This window comes from Micromesistius poutassou, assembly GCF_964030765.1.
Source record: "Micromesistius poutassou genome assembly, chromosome: 7".
Taxonomy (NCBI): Eukaryota; Metazoa; Chordata; class Actinopteri; order Gadiformes; family Gadidae; genus Micromesistius; species Micromesistius poutassou.
In genome coordinates this window covers 890,026-915,029 of record NC_140277.1, presented here as the reverse complement: position 1 = coordinate 915,029, position 25,004 = coordinate 890,026, and the positions used below count along the sequence as shown (strand labels likewise).

The 25,004-nt window shown below is 44.9% G+C and overlaps 2 protein-coding genes across 4 annotated transcripts; both read right to left on the bottom strand.

Moving 5' to 3' along the window:
• Positions 1 to 1,302: 1,302 nt before the first annotated feature.
• Positions 1,303 to 14,479, bottom strand: elovl5 (ELOVL fatty acid elongase 5). Of its 3 annotated transcripts, none has more exons than XM_084470360.1 (8): positions 14,394 to 14,479; positions 12,219 to 12,283; positions 10,713 to 10,900; positions 6,616 to 6,693; positions 4,648 to 4,819; positions 4,090 to 4,214; positions 3,831 to 3,965; positions 1,303 to 3,346 (listed from the first exon to the last, which is right to left on the bottom strand). In XM_084470360.1, the coding sequence occupies exons 2-8, from the start codon at positions 12,274 to 12,276 to the stop codon at positions 3,230 to 3,232; spliced, it is 873 nt and encodes a 290-aa protein (XP_084326486.1). In that variant the 5' UTR covers positions 12,277 to 12,283; positions 14,394 to 14,479; the 3' UTR covers positions 1,303 to 3,229. The 3 variants fall into 3 exon arrangements, with proteins under 3 accessions (XP_084326486.1, XP_084326488.1, XP_084326487.1); XM_084470362.1 differs by having other exon boundaries at positions 14,390 to 14,417; XM_084470361.1 differs by lacking the exon at positions 14,394 to 14,479 and adding an exon at positions 14,019 to 14,147.
• Positions 14,480 to 15,869: 1,390 nt separating this feature from the next.
• gclc (glutamate-cysteine ligase, catalytic subunit) lies at positions 15,870 to 23,397 on the bottom strand. The gene is made up of 16 exons (XM_084470086.1): positions 22,794 to 23,397; positions 22,030 to 22,142; positions 21,071 to 21,253; positions 20,785 to 20,898; positions 20,587 to 20,645; positions 20,217 to 20,353; positions 19,910 to 19,984; positions 19,371 to 19,487; positions 18,857 to 18,995; positions 18,623 to 18,735; positions 18,408 to 18,500; positions 18,197 to 18,301; positions 17,989 to 18,070; positions 17,785 to 17,897; positions 17,422 to 17,542; positions 15,870 to 16,650 (listed from the first exon to the last, which is right to left on the bottom strand). Exons 1-16 carry the CDS (start codon positions 22,941 to 22,943, stop codon positions 16,469 to 16,471), a joined length of 1,896 nt encoding a protein of 631 aa, XP_084326212.1. The 5' UTR covers positions 22,944 to 23,397; the 3' UTR covers positions 15,870 to 16,468.
• Between the last annotated feature and the right edge of the window lie 1,607 nt (positions 23,398 to 25,004).

Below are 25,004 nucleotides of genomic sequence, written 5' to 3'. Positions count from 1 at the left end.
TGAAACTGGAAGTAGAGAATGACAAACGTCATTCTCCTTAAGCCCAGAGTGCTCCTGAGTGAACCAGCAGTCTTACTCTTCACAGGGTTTGATTGGATATGTTTGGTGTGTTTTCTCCACAGCCTGTGGTCCCTAATCAATAAACTGATGTCTTACAGAGCACTTGGTCCAGCAGGGTTTTAGCATTTAATAAAACATGTAGAGTAACCAGCAGGGATGAGACACAGACTAGACAATGTGATAACGTTGGAGGAACAAATCGCAGCGGTCCACGTTGCGTCTACAACCTCATGGCAGTTGTGCAACACCAGCCTCTCAGGTTTCATAGTAGAAGAGGAAGTGTCACACTTTCCACACGCCCACACTTTTTGGATTGGCTTAAAGGATCCGCTTACAGTAACAAAAAATGTGATAACTGCATTACCCCCCCCCCCAGAGTTCTACCCCGTTCAACATACAATTAAAAGACCCTGGAAAGGTTTGGCTAAATAGACATGTTTATAACTTTCACGTTACTGAAGTCAACTCTCTCTCTCTTTCTTTCTTTCTTTCTTTCTTTCTTCTGGAAGTAAGCAGGGGCACTGTTTGGATAGCGCTCCAGTCAGCAGACAAACTTCACACAAAGAAGTGGTTCTGTTTTCCTAGTGGGTGTGGCCTGTGTCGCGCCACGGCATTCCAGCTCACACTGGAAACGCCCATCACAGCTTTTCTTCCAAGGGAGAAAAGAAGACGCTCTCTTTATAGAGCAGTCCTTACAGCGATGCCCCGGATCTACCCGGGAGCTACACTCCTCAAACACAGCCGTCCTAACTGCATGTTTACGGTACTTGGGGACTAAAAATAATGTATTGACAAATCAGTCTTTTTCTTTTTACGGCTGTAAATAACAATGACCATTGTCATTGAGGACCAGTCAAGGGCAAGATAGCAGTGCACTGGGGGTTGAACTCATTGGCGAAAAGGTTCTGCCTTAGAACCTTCACTCCTGAAGTCAATCTGAATTTACTGTAAATCACTTTGGATTAAAGTGTCAAAGGACCAACGACTAAATAGTAAAAAAAACAACCCAAAATGGACTACCACTAATATTATTTATTCGCTGAATGATTGTGGTAGAAACAATGGGGCTCCTTTTGCCCATCCCTCTATCATTCAACAGGTGTAGGCAGTTATCTCACACACCTGAGAGTTTAGTTTGTCAGGAACTCAAAACCAAAGCAGGCAAACAGACAAAAACAAGTACAGCACACAGAGGAAACATTAGTGATTTTTATTCATAGCATTTAGTGACAGTTTAAAATGGACATTGGCCTACTATGAGGCTTCATTTCTGTTCAAAATTGTATAAACATTGTGTGTGTGTGTGTGTGTGTGTGTGTGTCTAATCGTGTGTTTATAACACACGATTTTACCTGTGAATCTTTGTATAGCATTTGTCTTTAAAATGCATTTCAGCTGTCAGTGGTTGAAAAAACGGATTTGACAAGGAGCCACACATAGGCCTACCTGCATTTCATTGATAAGGCATATAGGCAATACAACAGTATAGCTTTAGATGGGTGTTTACAATAGTAAGTATATATGTGCGTGTATATGTATGTGTGTATATATATATATATATATATATGAACATACATACACACACTCAAGTAGCAATATTCATAAGGCATTTGCAACTAGGACATGTCATGGAATACTCTGCGACAAGTTCAATGCATTGCACCTACACCCAGAAAAAGGGAAGGAGCAGTTTCATAATCAAACATTTATAGATAACGGGCTCGCTGCGTCCTGTGTTAAAGGTAATTATGAATGATCGAAAATACACAGCAATGTGCAGGGGCCCCTAGTTTGTGCCGGTCTGTACGAGTACACTACAATCGTTTATAAATGTGCAAGTGTTTCGAGAACGCGCAGAAAAACAAAAAAAAGATGCCACTGCTCCACATGAACATACATGTGTTTTCTGCGCCGGACTTTGGCTTTAGATCCCCGGCCGCTTCGGTCTCTTCAGACGACAGGAGACACAGCACGAGCCGTACCGTTATGTGGAAGAGACCGGGGACTCATGACAGACATTTAGACCCTGAGAACCCGCCATCATCTTGTAAACTATCAGTAGAATCAGCTGAGGGGTAGAGGTCCGGGTGTACTGTGCAGTTCTTTACAGAGGAAAGGCCGTCTCCACATCAAAGCCCTTGCCTTTTCATCGTTCAGTGTTCTTCAGACGTAACGGTTTTAAAAGGACAAACATAGACGCCACACATACTAAATATAGCTACCAAATTTTGAGGAAAGCCCCAATCTGCCCTTGTTGTGTTCAAGTTGTGTTTAATGGTTTGGAGGAGTATTGCTGGATTTGGGGTACAAGACATGCCAATCAGGAGGAGTGTCGTTTTTCTACGCTTGGCATGGATTTATAACTCTGGCAGACATTTCCACCGTGTGTATGAGATTCATGCCATCGCTTTGGGCCTGGCGATCAGACCGACCAGCAACTGCCAGGAAGTCAGCGCTGCACAAGCCAGGTTAACAAAAATGTAAGACATAGTTAAAAAACAAAATCTAAAGCATTCCTAAACTATACTGTACATTAACATCCCATCCGCTCAGGGCTAAACCGCTGGCCAACCATGTGGCTGTTGTACATAATAAATACATCAAGTCAACAACTTTATAGGGAACACGTAGAACTACTACAACCAGTACAGGGGAAAGAATGGTCTATCATTAGGAAGATAATTCTTGATTTTATTACTGAATATTACTCAACAAATCAACTTAGCGTTGAGCTCTTTCAGGGCTGCCTCAGAGGACTCTAGTGCTTTGATCTACAGAACCATTGTAGATCGTAGGTACAGGAATGACAAATGTGTGGCTTGGTGACCAAGGAAGGGGGTAGGGGTAGAAGTGGCCCTTTTTCAACCAGCTGCAAGCTATTGGGCTACAGTGGTGGGTTAACTATATGGAGGAGAATCTATTGTCCCACAGATAAAACCATGCCTGGAAGTACAGCTATGATAGCATTATGTAATACCATTAGTGGTAATATGTGCAAAAATATGTAAAAGTCTCTGGGTAAATGTGGCTATGGCTATTTTTACTGTCCCAAGTGGATACCAAACTATTTGAAGTTCATCGTATGAACTGGAATATATACACATGTCCCCCAAACAGCTTTGGCTGCTGCTCTACAACAAAGTGTTTGGTGCGGTCATCATACTGTACATTAATCCACCCTCAGCTTTTTATGGAGAGAGTTTTCCGCGTGAGACGAGCCGTTGGCGTGTCCGTTGGTTGAGGAGAGAGAGCCGTTCTTAAGAGACACCTTTTGCTTCTTGTAGGTCTGGTGGGGTTGAAACGAGGTAGACAAGACAAAAGAGACAGAATGTGTGAAAGAATGTTAATGAACTGGTATTCTAAGTGGAGGCAGTGCATCCTTCAGGCCCTGCCTGCCAAACCTGAAAGGCCACGTGTGTCTACTGTCTGACGGGAGATCGTAACGGCTCTGTGTTCCTCACATCGGTCTGATCTGTTACCATTCCGATCAGATACTGATCGGAATGTTAATGGCTCTGTGTTCCTCACATCGGTCTGATCTGTTACCATTCCGATCAGATACTGACCGGAATGTACTCTTTTTAAATTATGGAATAAAGGTATAACAAACAAAGTAAGGCAAGCCAGAAGGGTATTAGAAATAATTCCACTAAAAAAAGGACCTTGAGAGAATAGAAACCCAAGATTGTTCTTTAAAAATGTAATCTAAAACATATAAAAACTGATTAAAAAGAAAACCAAAATAAAAAGCGTCCATCGTCTCGGCTTACCTGAATGTAGAAGTTGGTGAAGAGTATGATGAGGGTGACCAGGTAGCCTATCTGAAACCACACCCAGCCCCGTGGGAAGCTACAGGGCCACGCCAGGGCACACAGCGTCTGGGTCATCGTCAGGAAGAACTGAACCTGGAGAGAGTTCAGGACAACGGCATCACAATAACAGTACACACAAGTGGGCTTAAGATGAAAGGCTCTGGGAGTACCCTGAACCTTTCATCTTAACACACAACCCATTGAACCAGCGGCGTACCAGTTGTCCCTGTGTGATGTATTTCTTCCACCAGAGGTAGGGCCGCAGGGCCGGGACCGCAGACAGGCCGTAGTAGGAGTACATCAACACGTGGATCAGGCTGTTCAGGGCGGCCCCGAAGTACGCTGGCAACAAACACACGAGACAGACAGCCCATGAATTATTACTTGGGAGGAGGCTGGTGAGTGAGTAGCTGTTACAAGCAAACACTCAGTTATTTAACACCCCTGGATCGGCTAGGTGGCGAGGAGGGACACTGGACACTGGGCTAATGAAACGGTGAGTCAAACACCAGTTGAATAGGCATTTCAGATACATTAGATAGAAATAAAATAAAAAAGAGAAAGACAAAAAAAAAAAGTGTGTGGTTGAGACAGGAAGAGATTTGAAGAAGAGAAGAGTGAAAAGAACCGCAGAAGGCTTTCCGACGGTTAGTGGGTGTATCGCTCGCAGCAGGACATGAATTATTGAACCCGGCTCGGCATGGCCTTGGGACAAAACGCCGGCGACCAGAGTGATGTGCGTCACTGGAGGGTGCAGGTGAGCTGGGACACTCACAATGGCCACAGGGCACCCAGTTCATGACGAACCACCAGATGTTGGGCATGCTGGCGTGATGGTAGATGTGGAGGAACGTGATCTGATGGTTGTTCTTCCGTAGGACGAAGAAAAAGGTGTCCATGAACTCGATGAGCTTGGAGAAGTAGTACCACCAGAGGACATGGATGATCTGGGGAGAGACCAGACACACACCGCCACTCAGGAGGGTCAGAGTCACAGACACAGCGAATAAAAACCAAAGCAATGCTTTACGAAAACCCATAATAACATAAGGTGTCGTGTTATTCACTCACTCTGCGTGTTTAGAGATCAAGAGCAGAGGAAGACTCAATAGTAGCTTGTAGTGACTGTTTTATCGAAGTGCTCCTCATGTGATCAAGGCCATGGCCACATTTCCAAAAGGCCTTCAAGGTGAAGCATGGACCATAAAATGCAATTTTACAATCTGCGGTTATGACTGGTTTCTTGTAGTGTCGGCCCAGTGAGTATTGTGCTATCATAAAACATTAAATTAACTCCTGTCTCTCTGGGGCTTATCGGAAGGGTTACTGGCCTATAACTTCAGGTTATAGGCCTATAACTTCCACCTATATACATATACAGTATATATTGATATATGAATATTTATATGTATATATATTTCTTTAATTTGTTCTCCAAGCACTTGCACACAAACATATATTTATGAATTAATACATTCACATTCCATTCAATACACACATCCTATTCATTTCTCGGGAACTACTGGTGGCTGGTGGATAACATGGAGGAAGAGGAGGAAAGTCCTCCTCTGAGTGAGTCGGACTAGCTAAGGGATCTGAATCGCGTCAACATCTATTCACGAATAGGCTGGAGCCCTGGCTGCGCTATGAACCAATAAGCAGGAGCCCTGGCTGTGGAGCAGCCCGGAGGGAGGGTTTATCCCCTCAAGCCTCTAGGCTACGAGAACCAACGAACCCGCTCGTATGCCTCTCCACCTTTCCACCGAGTGGTGCGCTACTGTGCGTTGCGGTACAGTGCGGCTCTGTTCGCTTATATTGGCGTTTCCACCGCCAAAAGTCCGCCAAAATAAACGCGCTGAGACCTTATTTTTTGGTACTCCACCATTGGGTTACCAAGCCGTCTGAAAGGGTGGCGAAAACGTGGAGTTACACTCGCCGTTATTCTGAAATCACTTAAAAAATATCCCGTTTGGTATGACCAGGTCACTGATATCTTTGCAACACAAACAGCGAGGAGGATTGACTTGATCTATAAATGAAGTCCCTCAATCTTATTTGGCTTAACACCATGACCAACATTCTGAAACATCCATTAACATCCACATTTGCCTCAAACAATATCAGCCCATGTCAATAGTTGTTCTTTTTATTGTTTGTTACTCTGACCGTTCTGTTTAATATTGTGGAAAGGATGTTAGTGAATGATTCAGAGCATGATGCATTTTAAATGGAATCACTTTTGGTCTTGTGTCTTAATTTTTCTTAAAACAATTGTAGCTGAAAATTAACATAGCCAAATTACAACCAATAGCTTCAGTCATTGAGGGCAAAATTAATTTAGTTTAACAAATCAAGAGTAGGCCTGATTTAACTAATTGGCTTTGCATCCTTTCCTTCTGCCCTTGTAGTCCAAGACATGCTGCCCACCAGCTTTTAAAGTACAATGCTGCCACTGGTGGATTTGTATCAATTTTATTCACATAATTATCCCACCCTTCTATTTTGTAGTTCACCAAAACACCCTGAAACAACTGATTGATTCTATTGATTCTCACATACTTATGCCACCATACGCCACTAACAGTGCAAGCAGGCCAATGGCAACCAAGCGCGCAGTCCTTCCTCCCTCACTTTAAAAACCACGTATATATATATATCCAAAAATCGATATTTAATTTTTTTTATTACAGAAAATAAAAATATTTAGGCCTATTAAAAAACAGTTTGTCAGTCGACCAATCACCTTATTATCTGTCTCTTCATCACTGTGTGTGTCTTGGCAGTAGAAGTTGTAACTGCCACTCCTCACCGCTGCAACCAGCTGTGGACAAAGTTATTCAAACAAAGTGTGAGAGAGAGGGTGGACCGTAGCGGAGGAATTCACTGCATTACGTCAGGGCTATGTGAAACTATATCTGTAACATCGTACAGCACACACACACACACACACACATCACTGCATTTTTCTGTTGACATGTCATACACTGTGCGTGAAAGTGATTGATAAGTCTTCCGGGTTATGAAGAATTTAGAGTATTCAGATCAGGGTGTAGTTTCCATGACCTTTGTCCCAAATACAGCAGAGAGCCAAGACGCAATATTAATAAACTAATCCTTTATTCACAGGCTCCTGCAGGATACCCCAACCAAAGGGATCCTGCCCCATGGCTGACCTTTCACTCGTCACCCTCATACCCAGTGTTACTCTGTCTCCCATTATGTTTCAATATCTCCCATTATGTTTCATTTCCCATTATGTGTCACTGTCCCATTATTATGTCTTTAATTCAACTCAACCAACAACTTTAATTCAACACTAACCAACAATATCAACACATGAGGGTGGGGCTATCGGATACCTTCCTATCATTACCGGTTTTCTATGTTAAAGAACAATTCCGGTATTTTGAACATTGAGCCCTGTTTCTGGGTTGTCTAGGTTGAAATAGTGGTTGACACCAAAATTTTCACTATTGGTGGAAAGGGGGGGCTGTTTACGTTTGGTTGTAGTCTTTTCACTCGGTTCTAGCCTTACTGTTGAGACAGAGAACCGAGCAAAGAGACTACAACCAAACGTAAACAGCCCCCATTTCTGTTTCCGGCCAACAAGCAATGAGTCTTCCAACAGAATGAATCAATGGGATTTACAAAATGCCAAATAAAACACGACAGAAAGTGTATTCCGCTAAGATACTTGATTTGGATCATCAACGAAGACCACTAACCACTCGATGAGTTGCACATTTCTGAAAACAAACTTTTAGGGTTGTTTTAAGGACAGGTTTGTGAATGCCCGTAGCCAGCCATTCTGAAGCAGGCAGGGGTGATTCTAAATGAGCCTGATGGGCAAAAATAACCTAACAGACACATTACATTACGAATATAGTCAACTCTGGGTCCAAACTTAACAAACACAACACACCACACATTCAAGAGGGTCAAGATGACCCTCGAGCCCCCTATCAGTCTGCTGAGAACACTCTGCCACAGCTAGATGGCGAGGACACACATATCACACAGAAAGACAACACAACCCGGAGGCTCAAGGACAAGAGAACCCTCGATAACCCACACAAAGTCTAACACACACACCTGGCTAGGAAAGATACTATAAGTTTCACATGCACCGGATCACGGGGGCTCTTCTGAAGCAGAACCTCCACGGAGGCGAAGCTCCGGACGACCTCAGCGCTGTTAGGGGACGTAGAATATTCGATCTCTCACGCTTTATGAATCAGTATTACCTTTGCCACTTTACTCAATAAATCCGAGGCCCTCGTGCTGACAGACTTTATCACCTCTCCGTCTCATTTTATCTGGTCAAGTAACTAGGCAGACTGTTTTTTCCCAACAAGCCTAATACCCGAGACAGGACCAATAGTCAAAATTTCGGTGTCAACCACTCTATTTCATCCTAGACAAACCAGAAAGGAGGCTCAATGTTCAAAATACCGGAATTGTCCTTTAAACATACAAAAATGTGCAACCCTGTTTCCTATTGGGTTACCGTTAAACAGAGAAGGCATATCACAACCCGCCTACACGCTCTCTAGGTTGAACCGTTGGTGGGGTGTGATGCCTGGGTAGGCTGCCCAGTCCTGTTTGTCTGTGGGGGATCTGTTGTTGGACTGTAGGATGACCATTCCATGCTGATACCAAGCCCTCAGTAGCTCCATTGATCAGTTCCTTTAAGAACAATAGGGGCTTAGACACAGGTCTGGCAGGGAGGAGGATGAAGGTGAATCCACATCAACTGTTTGACCAAGTCCTCCAGTGTAATGTGGTGTACAGACAGACAGTTGGGCAGGCAGGGGGATAAAAACAGGATAAGGACAAAACATTTACCCTCTGATCAACTAACAGCAGGGGGGTTTGAGACAGAACTCTGGCAGGGAGGGGGCTAATAAATGGAATGAGGTGAAACCAAAAGAACTGTTCAGCAATATACATACATTTCTTAAATGTGGACTTTAAAATGCAGACCAGAGGCAGGAGGAATCCTGCTGATCCTCCTGGTTCACCGGGCTGGGCGTAGTGAACCAAACTACAGCCAGCCATTGGGCCATTCCAGGGATTTACTCCAACAGGTCATCATGTTGAAAGCTAATTGCTCTAATGATGGGGACGGATACAGCTGCAACATTATCCTCTAATAACCCTGCTGTCTGCTGCTGGTTTGGAGCATCAGGGAGGGGATTGGAGCCAGAGCACGTCGTCTCATGCATGGGTCTCAACACAATGCAACACAACCCCAGTAGTTTGATGTCTGTATTGATCCAAGTGCCCCACGTCGTTAGTTAACTACTGCATCAGTTCAGAAGAATCCACTCTGAGAACACAGAGAACGTCCTATCTCGATGCTGATTGACCAAATTAGCATAGATTCACGTCTCTGCCTGTTTCATCAACACAGCTTTCCTAATTCATTCAAGAGCCTAGACGCTGTCCCGAGTATTTAAAGATGACCGGATGTGAGCGTGGACAAGCATCTCATCCAGGATGGATTATAGACACTACACAAGCTAAAACAAAGCAGCAATGAGGGTTTATGGTTTACGGATGGCTCCTCCCCTCTCCATGCTGTGATAATACAAAAAAGAGCACTGCACTGTGCACTTTGATTCCCAGGAGGCCGCAGCTGCTGGCGAAGGCATGTGCGCTTGGCTGGGTTCAGACTGCCCTCTGAACTCTTATACAGCGGAGGTATTTCTTCAGGAAGTCTTCTCTTTACAATGTGTTCCGGACAGTGTTTTTTTAAACTGTGGTATGCAGACTTTGAGCATAAGCAGCATTGATGATTTTCTCTTTCCACGGGTTCCCCCTGGCCATGGCCTTTTTGCTGTAATAAAGTGCTGTGTATAAAGGGGGGGCTGGCAGTCGTAACTCAGCCCCTACATGTGTGTTTATCCATTTTGTAACATGTGCATATGAGGTAGTCCGCAAAAGGTCATGATGACAATTAGGGGTACACCTAAAGACAAAGGTTGGGAACCACTGTGTGAGGGTGTGACTGTTACAGTTTGGTCAAATTAACTGCTGGGTCCGGCGACTTCATATGCGATCCGTTGGGTGGATTCACCCTGGTTTCTGTCTCTGCCAGTTTGAAAATGGCTGTTGTGTACCAGTCTGTAAAATAGCCCCGCTCAGCACGGCAGCCTGAAAGGCACATTTGTTTAAACCCCGTTAATAATAAGGTCCTCTAAATCTTTAAAATATCCAACGTAAACCTTGTAAATTAGATATTAAGCAAGTGTATACCAAGGCTGTCGTCAGAAGACAAAAGGAGGCTGTAGGGATGTCTGTGAGGATTTGATTGTTCTAACAATGACCCCTGTCACAGTCCAGCTGTGCCCTCCCCTCCACCACCCCCCCCACCCCACAGCCACCACCACACTGTCTCTGGTGGTTGGGTTTCTGTGAACCACACCAAAGTCAAAGTCAAGTGACAAACCAGTCCTTTTAATTCAAACCATGGCACACGTCGCTGGGTGGCATGTGACCAGTATCTACCGATCCAGGATTCATCTTGAACGAGACCATAGCTGGCTAATGTTTGACCTTTAAGCCCATTCAGTCATTTACTAGCGACTGACGGATGACTATATGTGACCGATACATGTGGTTAACAAGCCTTCAGGGATTAGAAGGGCATCTCGCTCAAGGACGCCTACACTGCGGACATCAGGGATCAAACCTAGTAAGCATTGGCTGGGAGTCGAACACCCTACTACATCCACTGGGGACTACCCTACCCCAGAGCCCCACTTTAGTGACATCTTAACAGAAACCAAGAGTCAAAAATGAACCTAACACTTTGGTCAACCCTGTCCCATGCCTTACCTCATAGAACATGTAGAAGGAGAGCAGGGTGAGGACCAGGTTGTAGACCACCAGCAGGGGCCTGCAGGACAGCGGCTTGCGGTCCCTCATGAACTTGGGTCCCAGCCACAAGATGAGCAGGTAGGCCAGTGACAGCGCCAAGGTCGGGGGGTAATTGTCCAGCAGGAGCCATCCCTTCACCCGCTGGTCTGCAACCAAAAGCGTGCGTGTGTCAAGGGCTGATTATGGTTCCACGTGGACGCAACGCAAGGGGGTTAACGGACCCCTTACGTCCTTGCGGACCCTCCTTGCGTCCACCGCAAGGGCCTGACGTGCGCCTCCCGAAAACTGTAACCTTGCGTCGAGGCGACAGGCAGCAGCAAGGGATGTGATTGGTCCGCTCACTAAAACCCGACGCAGAACCAAAACAGGTTCACGACTGCGTCGAAGCGTCTGGGTGGTCATTGCGTTGAGCCGACGTGGAACCATAACTGAGCCTTTAGGAGTGTGAACAGGGGGCGGACATGTCTTACTTTGGACGCTGCACTACATGTTTTTTGCTGCCTAATGCACTTTTATGTTGTGTCCTTGCAGCGTAAGTATGGGAGATAGAGAGATGGAGGGGGGGGGTTAGAAATAAAGTGGGCCATCGGTGGACACGTAGTTCTGCTTTGTTTGGGTTTGAGGAAGTGGTTGAGGCGTTGTTAATAGAGGGACTGAGGGAAGGGAAGTGAGGGTGAAGAGTATTGCCATATAAGGGATAATGGATACAGTACATGTATGGACAGAAAGAGTAGACATACTCTAGCTAAATATAGGCCCTATTGGATGAAGGTCAATCCTAAGCTCTCCAAAAACACTGAAGGCAGAGTGTGTGTTGAATGTGTAAAAACTGCTTGTTCAAGGTCAGTGTCTCTGGTACATGTGTTCTTGACTGATGCTTAAGGCCTGGTCGGCTGATAACGCACAAAGTCAAAAACTGAATGGCTCCTAAGGGGGAGTCACATTTGACAACAAAAACGATATGAAACAAATGTATCTTCCAAGAGCTCGCAATAAAGCTTTTACAACGGTTAGCATAGCAGTAAACCCAGAAGTCCATTTTCCTAACATCTTAAGTGACATCTGAAAGTGTGATGTATAACACAGGTGCCATAAGATTGCCAAGAACATAAGTATGCTGTAGAAAAAGAAACGTTTGGCTCGATTCAATGAGATATGTTAACCACATTAATAATATACACTGTTTTTGCTTTTTAGTAGACGCTCAGGTCCAAAGCAAAGTGACTTCAGTGTGATTACTGAGCAGCAAAAGACATTGGGGATCAAACATGGTACCTTTTGGCTGGGAGTCAAACACATTAGCCCCTACGCTAGCCTGCCGCCATGCTCGGTGTAGCTGTTTTTGAACTCAAACTTTGGGGTGGATGATAAAAGGTCCTGCAGGCACCAGACAATGACAGGAAGCCATGGAGGAAGTGATGTAGGCGTTTCATGAACAGAAAGTACACAGAGGTGGAACTTTACCTCTCGGCCCCATCCATGATTCAATATAGGTGTTTAATCTGTGATTGAATGACTCCATTTCTCACCTGTAATGACAGCACACAAAGGAACTATGTTAAAAACAGAACAGTGTAATATATCCTTACACAACGCGAGGGAATTACGATACAGATCAGTTAGCAGCAGTTCAGGGTATGGCGTCTTGTTCTAAATGCCTATAGATAGGCTGCGATAGGCTATAGATAGACATCGGGAATCGAACCCAGGGCCTTACGTCTGGGAAACAAACTCCCTACAGCCTGTATTATCCTGTCCAACATTTGATCAGCAACTTCATCGTTCTACAGTTTGAACATGTATTGTTTTAACTTTAAACTATACAAAGCATTGATACATGTTTGAAAATGTTGTTGCGTTCATAGTCTATAGTCATAGTCTATAGTCTAGTTCATTAAATAAAAGTTGTACTACAATGTGTTTAAGGATATTGTAACAATAAGCATGGACGGGACATGGTTTGGATGGTTTGACAGACAACATACATTCAAAGAATGTTATGGAGGGTCTTTCTATAAATATATCACACTAATTGTCTGTAGAGCACTCCTCTGAATTGCACTATACTTTTAAAATGATCCCTGCAAAGAAGGCACACACATCATCATCACACTCTCAAGAAGGACATCTGTGTATATACCACTTCTTACTTCAAGGTTCAATTTAATCATGTCACAGAGAATCATCATATATAATGCATGTATATTGGGAGATAAGGCGCAGGAGATCTGTCTGTGACGTGCGTTGCGATGACATGTCAGATGCTGCTGTCCTGGCGCCATGCGTGTCACTGTGTAATGTGAAACGGTTCTGCGAGTCGAAAAGCCAGTGCACTCCGTTATTAGTAGTAGCAATTTCAAACAAAGCGTTGATATAGCTTTATTCATTTTGCTGATTAATTCGACTGTGTTCGTTATGGTAAGATATGTATTTATTTGATAAAAGTGATGAATGTATGTGAAATACACTCAGGGGTTAATCTCTTTGCCCTGGGTTTCTGGGGACAGAGAAACGGATCCGCTAACGAGAGGACCTATCCAATTATACTGGTAGCTAAGCTACACTCTATCTCTCTAGCTGTAATGTTTTACATACCAATATAATGTATAACACAGTAACAATGGGCTATTGTGTATCATAATCTAGCCACATTACGGTTAGGCCTATTTGAATCAACCAAACGATATATCAGTACAAAGATCAAGTCATAACATGTGCATTATAAAAGGTTTGTTTAGAACAGTATCATTCCTCATTCAACTTTGTACCTAGTAGGCCTACATGTTCATTTTAGGACTAGGCCTATGTCAACACAACCGATATCTAAAGCGAAATGAGTTTAAAGAAGGGTTTGGTTATCAAACAAGAATATCCTAATCTGGGCAACATCCTATCACTGAAATGAAAGGATGGATTGGAACATATCAGGTTTCAGGAGGCAAAACCGTTCTCATATAGATGGAGAGGCCTAGATGTCTACCTTCATTTTATCTTTATCCTATATTCCAAAATAAGCAGATTTACTTATATCGATGCACTTCCGTACATTATATATACACATATATATGTATATATAATGATGGAATTCAACTTCAAAACGTAAGCACCAGCCCCCACCACCAGCACCAACATGTGATACAATCAGCCAACGTAGGTCCTATCCTTATTACTGACAGGACCGGGGTCTATGGAAAATAACATTCTTAACGTCTGCAGTCTGCAGTTTTCATTTCATCGCGAACAAACAGGAAACAATCAACATACCATAGCGTGCAAAAACAACAATTTGGGTCCGTCAAACTTTTAAAAGAGTGCGAGTGGCGTCCTGAGCTCTGTTCTTTACCCGCAGACGCGGTGGTTCTCTGATTAACCCCATAGAGGGGAGGGGGGACGCGGCAGGGCTCCGCCACCCCTGGGGGTGGTGTCGCCTCTCGGGCGCATCTAGGCTACGGCACAACAGAGGTCACCGCCTCATCATCAGCCGACAAACATCCAGTCTGACGCCATTCCAGTCCTACGAGTAATCCGCAAAAGGCAAAACCCTCGGAAGTCGCGCAGTTATGGTCGTTCGCCACATAAAAACTCGAACATTATTAGCGAAGCGCGGATAACGCGGATTAAAAAAGCAATCTTACCTACCTTTTGGGGGGAGTAGCTGTGTAACCTTGGCTTCTCGGTAGCCTATCCGCACAGCGTGCACCCTTGTGGCGGAGTGGGAAACGAGTGGGAGGAACGCGTTGGCTGGCCGGGTGCCCTGTGCGAGCATTAAAACAGGGGGCCGGTGTTCGCGATCGCACAACAGGCCAAAATAATCCCAAACAAAGCCGTACCCCTCCATCAACTTGATTAACAAACACCAGTGAAACCCTTCATCTCTACGATACCGGGTTGTAAATGAAAGAAGACTTTTATTTTTGAATCTTGAAGTCACTTAAACGCCTGGAAACTTGACGGATGGAATATGAATGAATGAATGAATGAATGAATGGCTGTGCTTTGCGGCTATATCGAAACGTATGATTATATTAAGGTATACAATTCATTCAGTATGCCCACTATTTTGGGTGGTGTACCCATACTAAAGATCCAGTGGACCTTTTAGTTGAATTAAGTGTCACGATACCTACAAGCCTAAACCAAAAGCTGAATATATTTATCATATACCTGTCTAAATAAGCAAAGTAAGTACATAGCAAATCTAAAGTAATTATACATTAGAGAAATAATACAGAAGGCCTATTCATAGATTTTACGGTGATAGCCTACACATTAAAACATTTCTTTACACTGGTCAGAACATTATGGGAATAGTCTATTTGGGGGCAAGGTCAGAATCGTGTTAACCTCGCTATGAGGATTAGGATTTTCACATAGGTATTCTGTAGGCTTACTCACTGGGTTTATAATTATCTGCATCAAAGCACATCTTGATAGAAAGCCCTGAACTGGCCATAATTCAGGGGAGCGCTGTCCTTAAGAGCCAGAGCATTGGCGCCATCTAGCGGTGGAATATAACTAGGGCGGCGGCGTCTCGTCCAAATGACGGTCCTGCAAAAACTGATAAAGACACCATTTGTGAAGTGCTTAGGAAATGTGTTTATAGTCTTACATTTTAATCAAGTGTTATCTTGTAAAAAAGCACATAACGTGAGTTTTGTCTAAGTATGCATGTTCTCCTTTAATACTTTTAAACTTCTTGATGAACGAATACCAAACACTTCTGGACGCAGTGTCGGACGACCCACGGTCCTCCTCCGATCACGCAAATGTGCTGACTGGTAGAATTCCTAGCGGGGTGTCAACTAGAATGATGCGGACATGGTTGGAATGAAATCGACGTTGTTTAGAGAGCGAAGATCAAACCACCTTTGTTGCAGACAAATGTCGGGGGTTGAAAAGTTAAAACCTCATCTGAAATAACATGCAGTATAATTGTTTAGGTAGAGATAAAAGCGAACCTTTGCTTTGTACTAAGACCTATTGAATGTATGCAATTAAACCTTTTACTGAGGTATTCAATCTTTTAAACATTCCTTTGAAGCAGGTTTAAACTAGGTCTGCTTTGTCTTCCAACACCCCAAGCGGAAACGACAGTACAAAAATATAAGCACCTAATATTGAAAACACATTTATTGTTTCATAAAGTGGAGCGTGCGACATGATTGAATGCTGTGCAGATTTATTGGAAGCAGCAAACATTGCAAAAGTCTCAATCTCCACTTGGATTTTGCTCTCATTTCTACATTGTCAGCACAGCAAGGCAAGCAGGATTCAGCACTTCAAAAGCGAAAGATTTCTACTACATGCCAAGAGGACTAATTTAAAGAACCCACGTTAATGTTAAAAGCCCCAAGTGCTGTATATACAAAAAGTTAACAACACACAACGATTAAATGCCCGCTATCGTACACCGCTTTGCTAAAATGTACATTCACCCACGCTGGCGTACTTCACCAGTGACAAAGTAAATATATACACATGCCATCGCCTCGCGCTTTAACCTTTTTTTTTCTCTCCGTTCTATTAAAATAAGTTGATAATCATAAAAATCTGATCAATTATGTACACACTTGGTGCCAATGGGTCTCTTAAGTTGCGCACGTGTGGCACTCTTGAAACGCACCCCCCATGTCAAGCCACATATTTGGTCTCTCCATGCCAACGGGACTGGTGACGGTACACAGCAGCAGCAGCAGCAGCACATCGCGGTGGTTTCATTTGAACCGGTTGACGGGTTCCCCGAAGAGCTCGGGGCAGCGGTCCTGCCCCTTGGCGATGCGGTCGCACTTCCTCAGGAGGTCGTAGTTGATCTTGTCGGTGATGACGCTGTCCTGCCGGTACTGGGGGTGCTGGGCCACGAACTCCCTCATCCACTTGGCCATGGTCATGAGTTCCCCTGTGGACACACAGAAAGCGTGCCGTGTGGGTGGAGGCCCTCCGCGTCACGGCTCCATGCTTTACACGACAACGCTCCGGGGTGAAACCGACAAAATATTTTTCCAGAGTGGAAACCACAACAAACATGTCGGATTTCACACACTTTTGCGTCACCGTGTGCACACAGATTTCCACCCAAAGACGCTCGTCTAAACGCGGAATGAAAAGTGGGAACGTAACACCACTTTTGCGGTTTGTGTTCAGATCGTTGTCGTGTAAAGCCAGCCTGAGGCTGAAGGGCAACTGTCACACCCAGATTATTTCTAATAAAAACTGCTTCATATGTGTGGGGAAAAAAAAAAAAAGGTATATATATATATATATATATAAAAAAAAAATCAGGATGTGATGACGTCCATTTTTCCCCCCGAATCAACCAGACGTCCCCGGTCTCCCAACAACCCCGTCCGACCGCAAACCCGTAAACCCCCCCCCCGGTCAACAATCCCATCCGACCGCAAACCCGCATCCCCCCCCCAACAATCCCGTCCGACCGCAAAGCCATAAACCCCCCTGGTCAACAATCCCATCCGACCGCAAACCCGCATCCCCCCCCCCCCCGTCAACAATCCCGTCTGACCGCAAACCACCCCCCCCCCCTCAACAATCCTGTCCCCCCAGGGGAAGGGCAGTGTCCCCGTTTTAGTTTTCTATGACAAAAACACTACGGATTTTGTCTCAGAAATCTGGTCACCTTAGTGTATGTGCGTGTGTGCGTGTGTGTGTGTACCTGAGGCTCGTTTCTTGATGAGCTTCAGGTAGTTGAGGATGGTGCAGCGTGTGTCCACGTCCACCTCCATGTTCTCCAGGTAGCAGTTGAGGATGGGGATCAGCCCGGGGAACACGCCCTCCTGGGGATTGAAAAAGAAGAACACAATTCACTAGTACACATACATCACCACACGATATGGTTCATACAAACACGGCAATGGTTATCTTACTTCAGGTTTTTGTTCTAATGTGATTTTGGTCCATTTTGAATCCTTACATTTATATTAATAACAATTTTTTGTGTGTGCCGTTTCCATTCGGTAATTAATTCCTTTCAAAGGACGGACGTCTCCCTCCATTTTGAACGCATGGGCGTACCAACCTTCCCGTTGATGATGGTGTCGATGCTCATCAGCGTGTACTCCTCGTTGTCGCCGTCCGTCTCCACGCCGTTCTGGGCGGAGGCTGTGGCGCCGTCCAGCCCGGGGTTGCAGCCTAGAGGTGGGAGAGAAAGAGCCGGTGGTTAGGAGGAACCCCACTGCGACCGCCGCATCGGCAAACCCACCGCGGGACACCCCCCGCTTGCCTTTGAAGATGTCCTTCCGGAAGTAGAACATGCCCTCCTGCACGGCGTTCCTTTTCTGCGCCACCTTCATGTTCTCATCCACCTGTCGGCAAGAATGAGGAGAAGTCATGATACTCACAATACAAAACAAAAGAATAGCGCTGGAGTACATGCTACCACGTGCAAGCTCAACTTCCACCACAACCCCGTGGCTAAAGAAAATATTTACCTTGGACAAAGGGATGAGGAAGTCCAGTTTGTAGGACAGGATCACCCTCGTGAGGAGCACGACAAACACCACGTACGCAGAGTTCTCAAAGTCAGTCAGCTGCACCTGGAGGCATGCGGCAAAACACGGCAAACCTGTTAATCAAAAATGTCACTTCCCTTGAAAACCACAACAAAAAAAAAAATACACTAAAACCCGCCTCACTGGTTACCTCCATGGGGCGGAATTCAACCCGCCAGCCGATGTCCGAGTTTGGGGGCGGAGGCTTGAACCTCATGGTCTGCCAGTTGGTGGACTGGAGGTTCTATGGACCAAAACATAATGATGATAATCAACAGCCTGTGAACATGAAGTCAAACAGACCTCACACCCCTGGCTATGCTAGGCCTTTGTTCTAGTACTAGTACCACTTGCAAACACACTTGCCTCAAAGTGATCAGACTCGTTCTCGTCGTCCAGGTTCAGCTTCTCCTCAAACACTGAGAGGGGGTCTCGGATGAAGAGGTGGGCTATGTGTTGAGCCAGCAGCTTGTCGATTCCTGAGACAGTGTTCAGACCGTGGTTTTCATCATCACGCACCACGTTGGCGAAATACAGCATTAAGGCCCGACTCCTTTGGAAATCCGAAGGGTGACTTGAGTTGAACTGAACTGAACGTACCTCCGTCCAGAAGCTGTTTGTAGATCTCCTCGTCGATGGTCAGGTCGATGTCGTTGTACTTCTCCCCACAGCTGGAGAGGTAGCTGTCAATGGAGTCGTACCTCGATTTGAAGATTCTGTATTTGTCATTTTTCAAAGGCTGCAAAAATGGCAGAAAGAAAGCGAGTCAACAATGTTTGAAGACTAAAACGTAGAACAAATCTGTCAAGGAGGTATACAGCCAAATCACATGTGGTGCAGGGTCCAAACCATACTCAACTTCCCATAAAAAACATTATTGACTTTATTTTCAAGCTGAGCTGATTATTTCACCGCCGTAACACCCTTTACTATAGCAGAACCATTTTATTACCTAAACCAGACCGCAAAACACATAAAACAGCGTCGGGCTCAGGTTACTCATAAACCTTCCCCCAACACCACACCTGCGTCGTGGAAGTCAAAACGTGCCTCTAGCGACAACCCCCACAATTACATTCAACCGATAAATAACCCTCCGATTCCAGCAGCTCACCTTTAGGCCCCTTTCCTCCGGTGTGCGGTCATCCACCGAGGCAGAAATAACCCCCCAGCGGCAATCGATGTCAGACACGTAGCCCCGGTAGAAGGGTGAGGCAGCACTCAGGGCCATCTGTACGGAGCGGGCAAATGAGCGTTCCACTTTATTGCGGTCCATTTCTTTTGTTTTGTTGCAGCCAAAAAAAACCCCAACGGTTTCCAAACTCCAAGAACACGAGGAGCTGGAGTCTGCCACTTGAGGATGTTTTTCTGGACCATAATATTTACTCTGTTACCCTCTTTGTATAACAATTACATTTCTCTTTTGAGTGGGTGTCATTTCAATGTTGTCCATGTTGCTGCGTATGTAGAGCCATGCAACCTGCCTTTGTTGGCAAGCTGCTTCATTAATCAACGTCCTATTCCCTTGGTAATATAAAAGGAATCAGATGGTAAGACCAATGCAAGTAGATTCAAGAGTAGAAAGAGGCCAATCTCTGCCAAGTAATGGGCCTTGAATGTTTGACTACCCCACCGCCAATACCTTCGACTTACCACAATAGGGCAGAATGTTGCCAGTTGGTCGTACAGATATCTTGCCTCAGCAATGCTGCAAGCTTGGAATGTCACCTGCGGTAAAGAGAGGTAAGGCAGGTCAAAGTACATCACCGTCAACACCATGTGATCTGTGCAAAACGCACTCTGCACTTCCTGTTGGCCTGTGACCAACAATGCAAATCAAAAAGCTGCCCGTGTAGATTACATCCATAGCCTTCGAACATATTAAGTATCAAGGGACGAGTTGTGACTGGATGTGTGTGTGTGTCTGTCTGTCAGTCTGTATCCTTGTCTCTGTGTGTACCTGAAGGCAACAGTTGCCCATCCCGAAGCCCATGGCGTCCATGTAGATGTGGTCTGGTAGCGCGGCTCTGGCACCCTCCCCGTCATCCTCCGGAAAGTTCTCCACAAAAGGAGTTGGGGTTTTTTGGTCCCTGAAGACTGGAACACACACACACACACACACACACACACACACACACACACACACACACACACACACACACACACACACACACACACACACACACACACACACACACACACACACACACACACACACACACACACACACACACACACACACACACACACGGATAAATGCAAATACAGCATGTGCATGTAAACTTTAAGGCCTTTGAAAGACGTCATTCCCTTTAACACGCAACACTTACTTGGTACATTGATGACCACTTTCTCGCCTCTCCTGTGTCGTATGTTTCTGGTCAAGGTGCTGAAAAGAGGGTACAAAACATCAACATAGAACTACACACGATTAAGCCTCACAGATCAGGAGGCTTAGGAAGGCAGGACTTCACTCACTCATCCAACCAAACCATGGCGTCAGGTCCCGGGCTGTCCCATGGGCGTACCTGAATCTTGGGTGTGTATTGATTGCTTCGTCTGGGAAGAACAAAGACCTGGAGACTCCCGCTTCGACAGGTGTCGGGCGATACTCTGGTTGGGTGAAACCCGGACACCCTAACCTAGAAACATCAGACATTTACTGTTCAATTCAAATCACAATATATATCTATAAAAATATCTATATATAGAGAGAGAGAGAGAGAGGATATTTTGGCATTATATTGAACGTTCTTTAGACACCGAGTGGCCCCAGGACGTCCTGTGCAGAGAGCTGCGCGTCGGCCCGGCTACCTTGGGAAAGCGGTGATGGTGCAGAGCGTCTCGTTCTCCTTGAGCGCGGCCGAGGCCTCCCGTCGCCGCTTGTCCATGTTGTCCTCCACCGTGTTGAACTCGGACATGGTGCCGCCGTAGGGCTGGCCGGGGGTGCCCTCGATCATGTAGCTGCCGTACTCCGGTCTCCACAGGGTGGGGTGACTGGGCGGGGGGCGGTAACAAAAGAGAGATTTAGTCCCGGAGAGGAAGGAACCAGGTATTCCGTGTTTTCCGGCCGTTGCCCCCCGGGGGACTTCGCCATCGCCTGCGGGTATGCGGTGACGTCATCAATGCGCCGAGCGCGCGTCCACAAAGCCATGCGTGTTTTCACAGTTTCACAGACATGCTCAGTCACGCAAACAAGAATTTGCCCCCCCCCCCCCCCCCTTTACCCTGGCTAGCCTCAATTATTTTTCTGCTTTTCCATTGGAAAAGTTTTCAGCCAAGCCGCACAAATGAGTAATAAGCGACCCGTAGACTGAGGGTGAATTAACAGCTGCAGGGCGTGTGACTTTGACTATTTGTTCACTCGTAATCTGGTTTAATACCGCTTTGGCTTTGACCAATCCGTTGGACACTTTATATTCCCAGACACTTTATATCCCCACAGAATGCTATTTCTCAGTGGTCCCTAAGAAATAGCATACATTATGCACATTGTGCACTATTTTTGTCACTTATTTATACATGTATTGTTTATCAAAAGAACCCATCTTTACCGCCTGAGTACTTGAACTTTGTTTTTCGTTGAAAGTGTGTTGATACAGAGGAGCGGCATACAGTGCAATAAATATTGTTATGCAATATTTATGACATTTTTAGTTGCTTTTTTGAGTCCTAAATAATGCTAGACAATGCCAGGAGTTGCTTGTGTACTCTTGTAAACTCATAGTATTCATTCTGTGCATTTCTAAAGGTGTATTTGAATGCTTGCTTACTTAGGGTTGATCTTTTCACCTTGGTCTTGAAGAGTTTCTAAAACTTCACCGCCACTCAGAACAATTCGAACCTTCTCGTTTGTCTCGTCCATTTCAATCAACATGTACTCCACCTAAAAAACGGTCACGAAACACCCAACATGTCAGCATTGACAACGTTTTGCATTAATCACATGCATGTTGTCTCTTTTAAGTTTCCATAGCATAGCAACAGGCTATGCTATGGAACATTCATTTCACATTCATTTCAAATGCATCAATCATTCCCCAGGACTTTCCATCAGGCCCGTTGTGTGATCTCCATTCTGCAAGGTGGATTAATCTATGACAACAACATTCCACGTCGCTTGAACGTATGTGCTCCACACAGCAACGAATACAGCCAATGTTCGATTGAAAATGTGCATTACTTGAGGGAAAAAAAATGTTAGAGACTATTCAGTCAGGAGCAGAGGTAGAATACGGTCAATAGTCTAGAAATGTAAATGCACAGTGATAACAAATCGGAGCAACGTGTAGGCCTACACATTGATAGAAGTACAACGATCAAGGTGTAGGTTAACGTGTAATAGATAAGCACGTATGAGGTGTAAGCCATTATTATACAGTAGTAGCCTATATACACAAGAGAAACAAGGTATCACAACAACAAAAACATAGTGATTAGTTAATTTCTACGTAAAAGGGAGTCACCCAGTCAATCAGATGAGTTCAACTTTTGAACCTTTTCCATTCATTCGTTCATTCATGCGATTCGTGCTTACCTCGTCTCCCCATTTCAACACGTCTTTCTGGCGGTCTTTCACTTTATTGTAGATGTTGAGAAACTGGATGATACCATGTTTACGGATGTGATCTGCGTACTTCTTGGTTTCCTCCCAGTTGAGCGGTGACCCTTGTGACAGCAAGCCCATAGCGGAGAGACCAGTGCTGACCTATGCTGTCTACTGGTGCCTGGTGCAAACCAGTTTGCTAAAACACAACAGTGGCTGACTGGTTCTTCGGAAATCAAAGCGGAGCAGAGGTTTTAGACACCGATCCAAACAAAGAAGCAGATGTGACAAAAGCAATGCAAGATTCCCTTGGTTTCGTTTGTGAACTGACCATCAAGATGGCCCGTGTGCATCACTGGCTAATTTGTATTTAGCAAGGTAAAGACACACAGACACACAGACACACACACACAGACACACGCTGCACCGACCGCTGATATCCCCAGGCTTAGACTTGCGTCTGAATTTCTTCTCTGTTGCCCAAAAGCGAGACAATAGGTGATGGTTATGATAAAGCGATGTGAGTCTGGTGCTCGTTGTACACGGATATGTGCGTGTTATAGGAGCTTTGGTGAGCGGCTGGCTACTGCGCGCTGTGCTGCGGCTCCTCCTATAAGCGGTAGCGCGCTGCGGACAGGAGACACGTCACGGCGTCAGGCGGAGTCGCACGGCGTCAGGCGGAGTCGCGTCATCCTATGACTCAGCAAAACGGGTCATTTGCAACTCCCTCCACAACACACTGATCTGGTTCTTCGTGCTTTTAATTATGGTATTGTTGGTACATCAACAAAATGTGTCGTAGTAAGAATGACGGAGCAGTTTTGCACGAAACAATTGTACACGTGCATTTTTTTCTCTTCAATGGAACATTTCAAAACATAGGGCCGGGCTGCCTCACACCTTGTAGCTGATACTAATTAATTAATAGCCATATGATACTTCAGTTTAATAAATAATTCATATAAAGCGAGCCTTTGAAGGTGTTTACCCTAATTATAATGAGGCATAAAGTCCTATGAATGAACGAACAGTAGCCTATTTTAAAAATATTTAAAAGCACTCATGCAGTGTGACTTATATATGACATACGGCCCGGGGGAACATCACTAAAACAGAGTTTAAGAGATTACCCACAACACGCCAGTATACTGCTCTTACCACAATAGACCTCTGAAGAAGTTCTGCCTCCTTAAGGCTCCGGTTCCCTCGGTCAAATGTCTATGGGAAATAACATGGGGTTTTTGAATGATCGTACATAACAAACTGTAGGTGGCGGAGAATTAAAAGCTAGTTTCGACTGTGTTTTTGGATTGTCGGTGCCGTTAAAGAAGTAAACGATTATTAATGCTACTTTAACGGCAGCAAAAATCCCAAAACCCAGTTGAAATTAGATGAAAACGGTTGTAGTTGAAAACGTGACGCAGCTTTTACTTCTCCGCCACCTACAGAGTTTGTTATGTATGATCATTCATAAACCCCATGTTATTTATTATATATGTTATAGTTAAGTCCCGCCTCCGAGGCTCCCGGTTCCCTCGGTCAAATGTTTATGGGAAATAACATGGGGTTTATGAATGATCGTACATAACAAACTCTGTAGGTGGCGAAGAAGTAAAAGCTGCGTCACGTTTTGAACTCCACACATTTTCCATCTAGTTTCGACTGGCTTTTTGGATTGTCAGTGCCGTTAAAGTAGTAAACAATTATAAATGCCACCGACAATCCAAAAAGCCAGTAGAAACTAGATGGAAAATGTGTGTAGTTCAAAACGTGACACAGCTTTTACTTCTTCGCCGCCTACATAGTTTGTCATGTACGATCATTCATAAACCCTATGTTATTTCCCATAGACATTTGACCAAGGGAACCGGAGACTCGGAGGCGGGACTTATTCTTCAGAGGTCTATAGAGCTGGTAAGTCCCGCCCCTTCTGCTAAACCCCAGTGGACCTCTAGGTTGAAAAACCGTTAATGCAAGTGAATGTGAGAAAATAATTATTAGCTAGCAGTTGTGGAAAAGACCAGGGGCGAGCCGCAGTGGCGTCACTAGGGTGTTTTATTTGGGGCTAAAGCCCCGGATGAAATTGAAATAGCCCCGAATCTATTTGTGTTTGAAAAAAATAATAATTAAAAAAAAAGAAAAAAAAGAAAAGACAATTCAACCTTCCGTCCGCCGCCCCCCCCGTCAACAATCTCGTCCTCC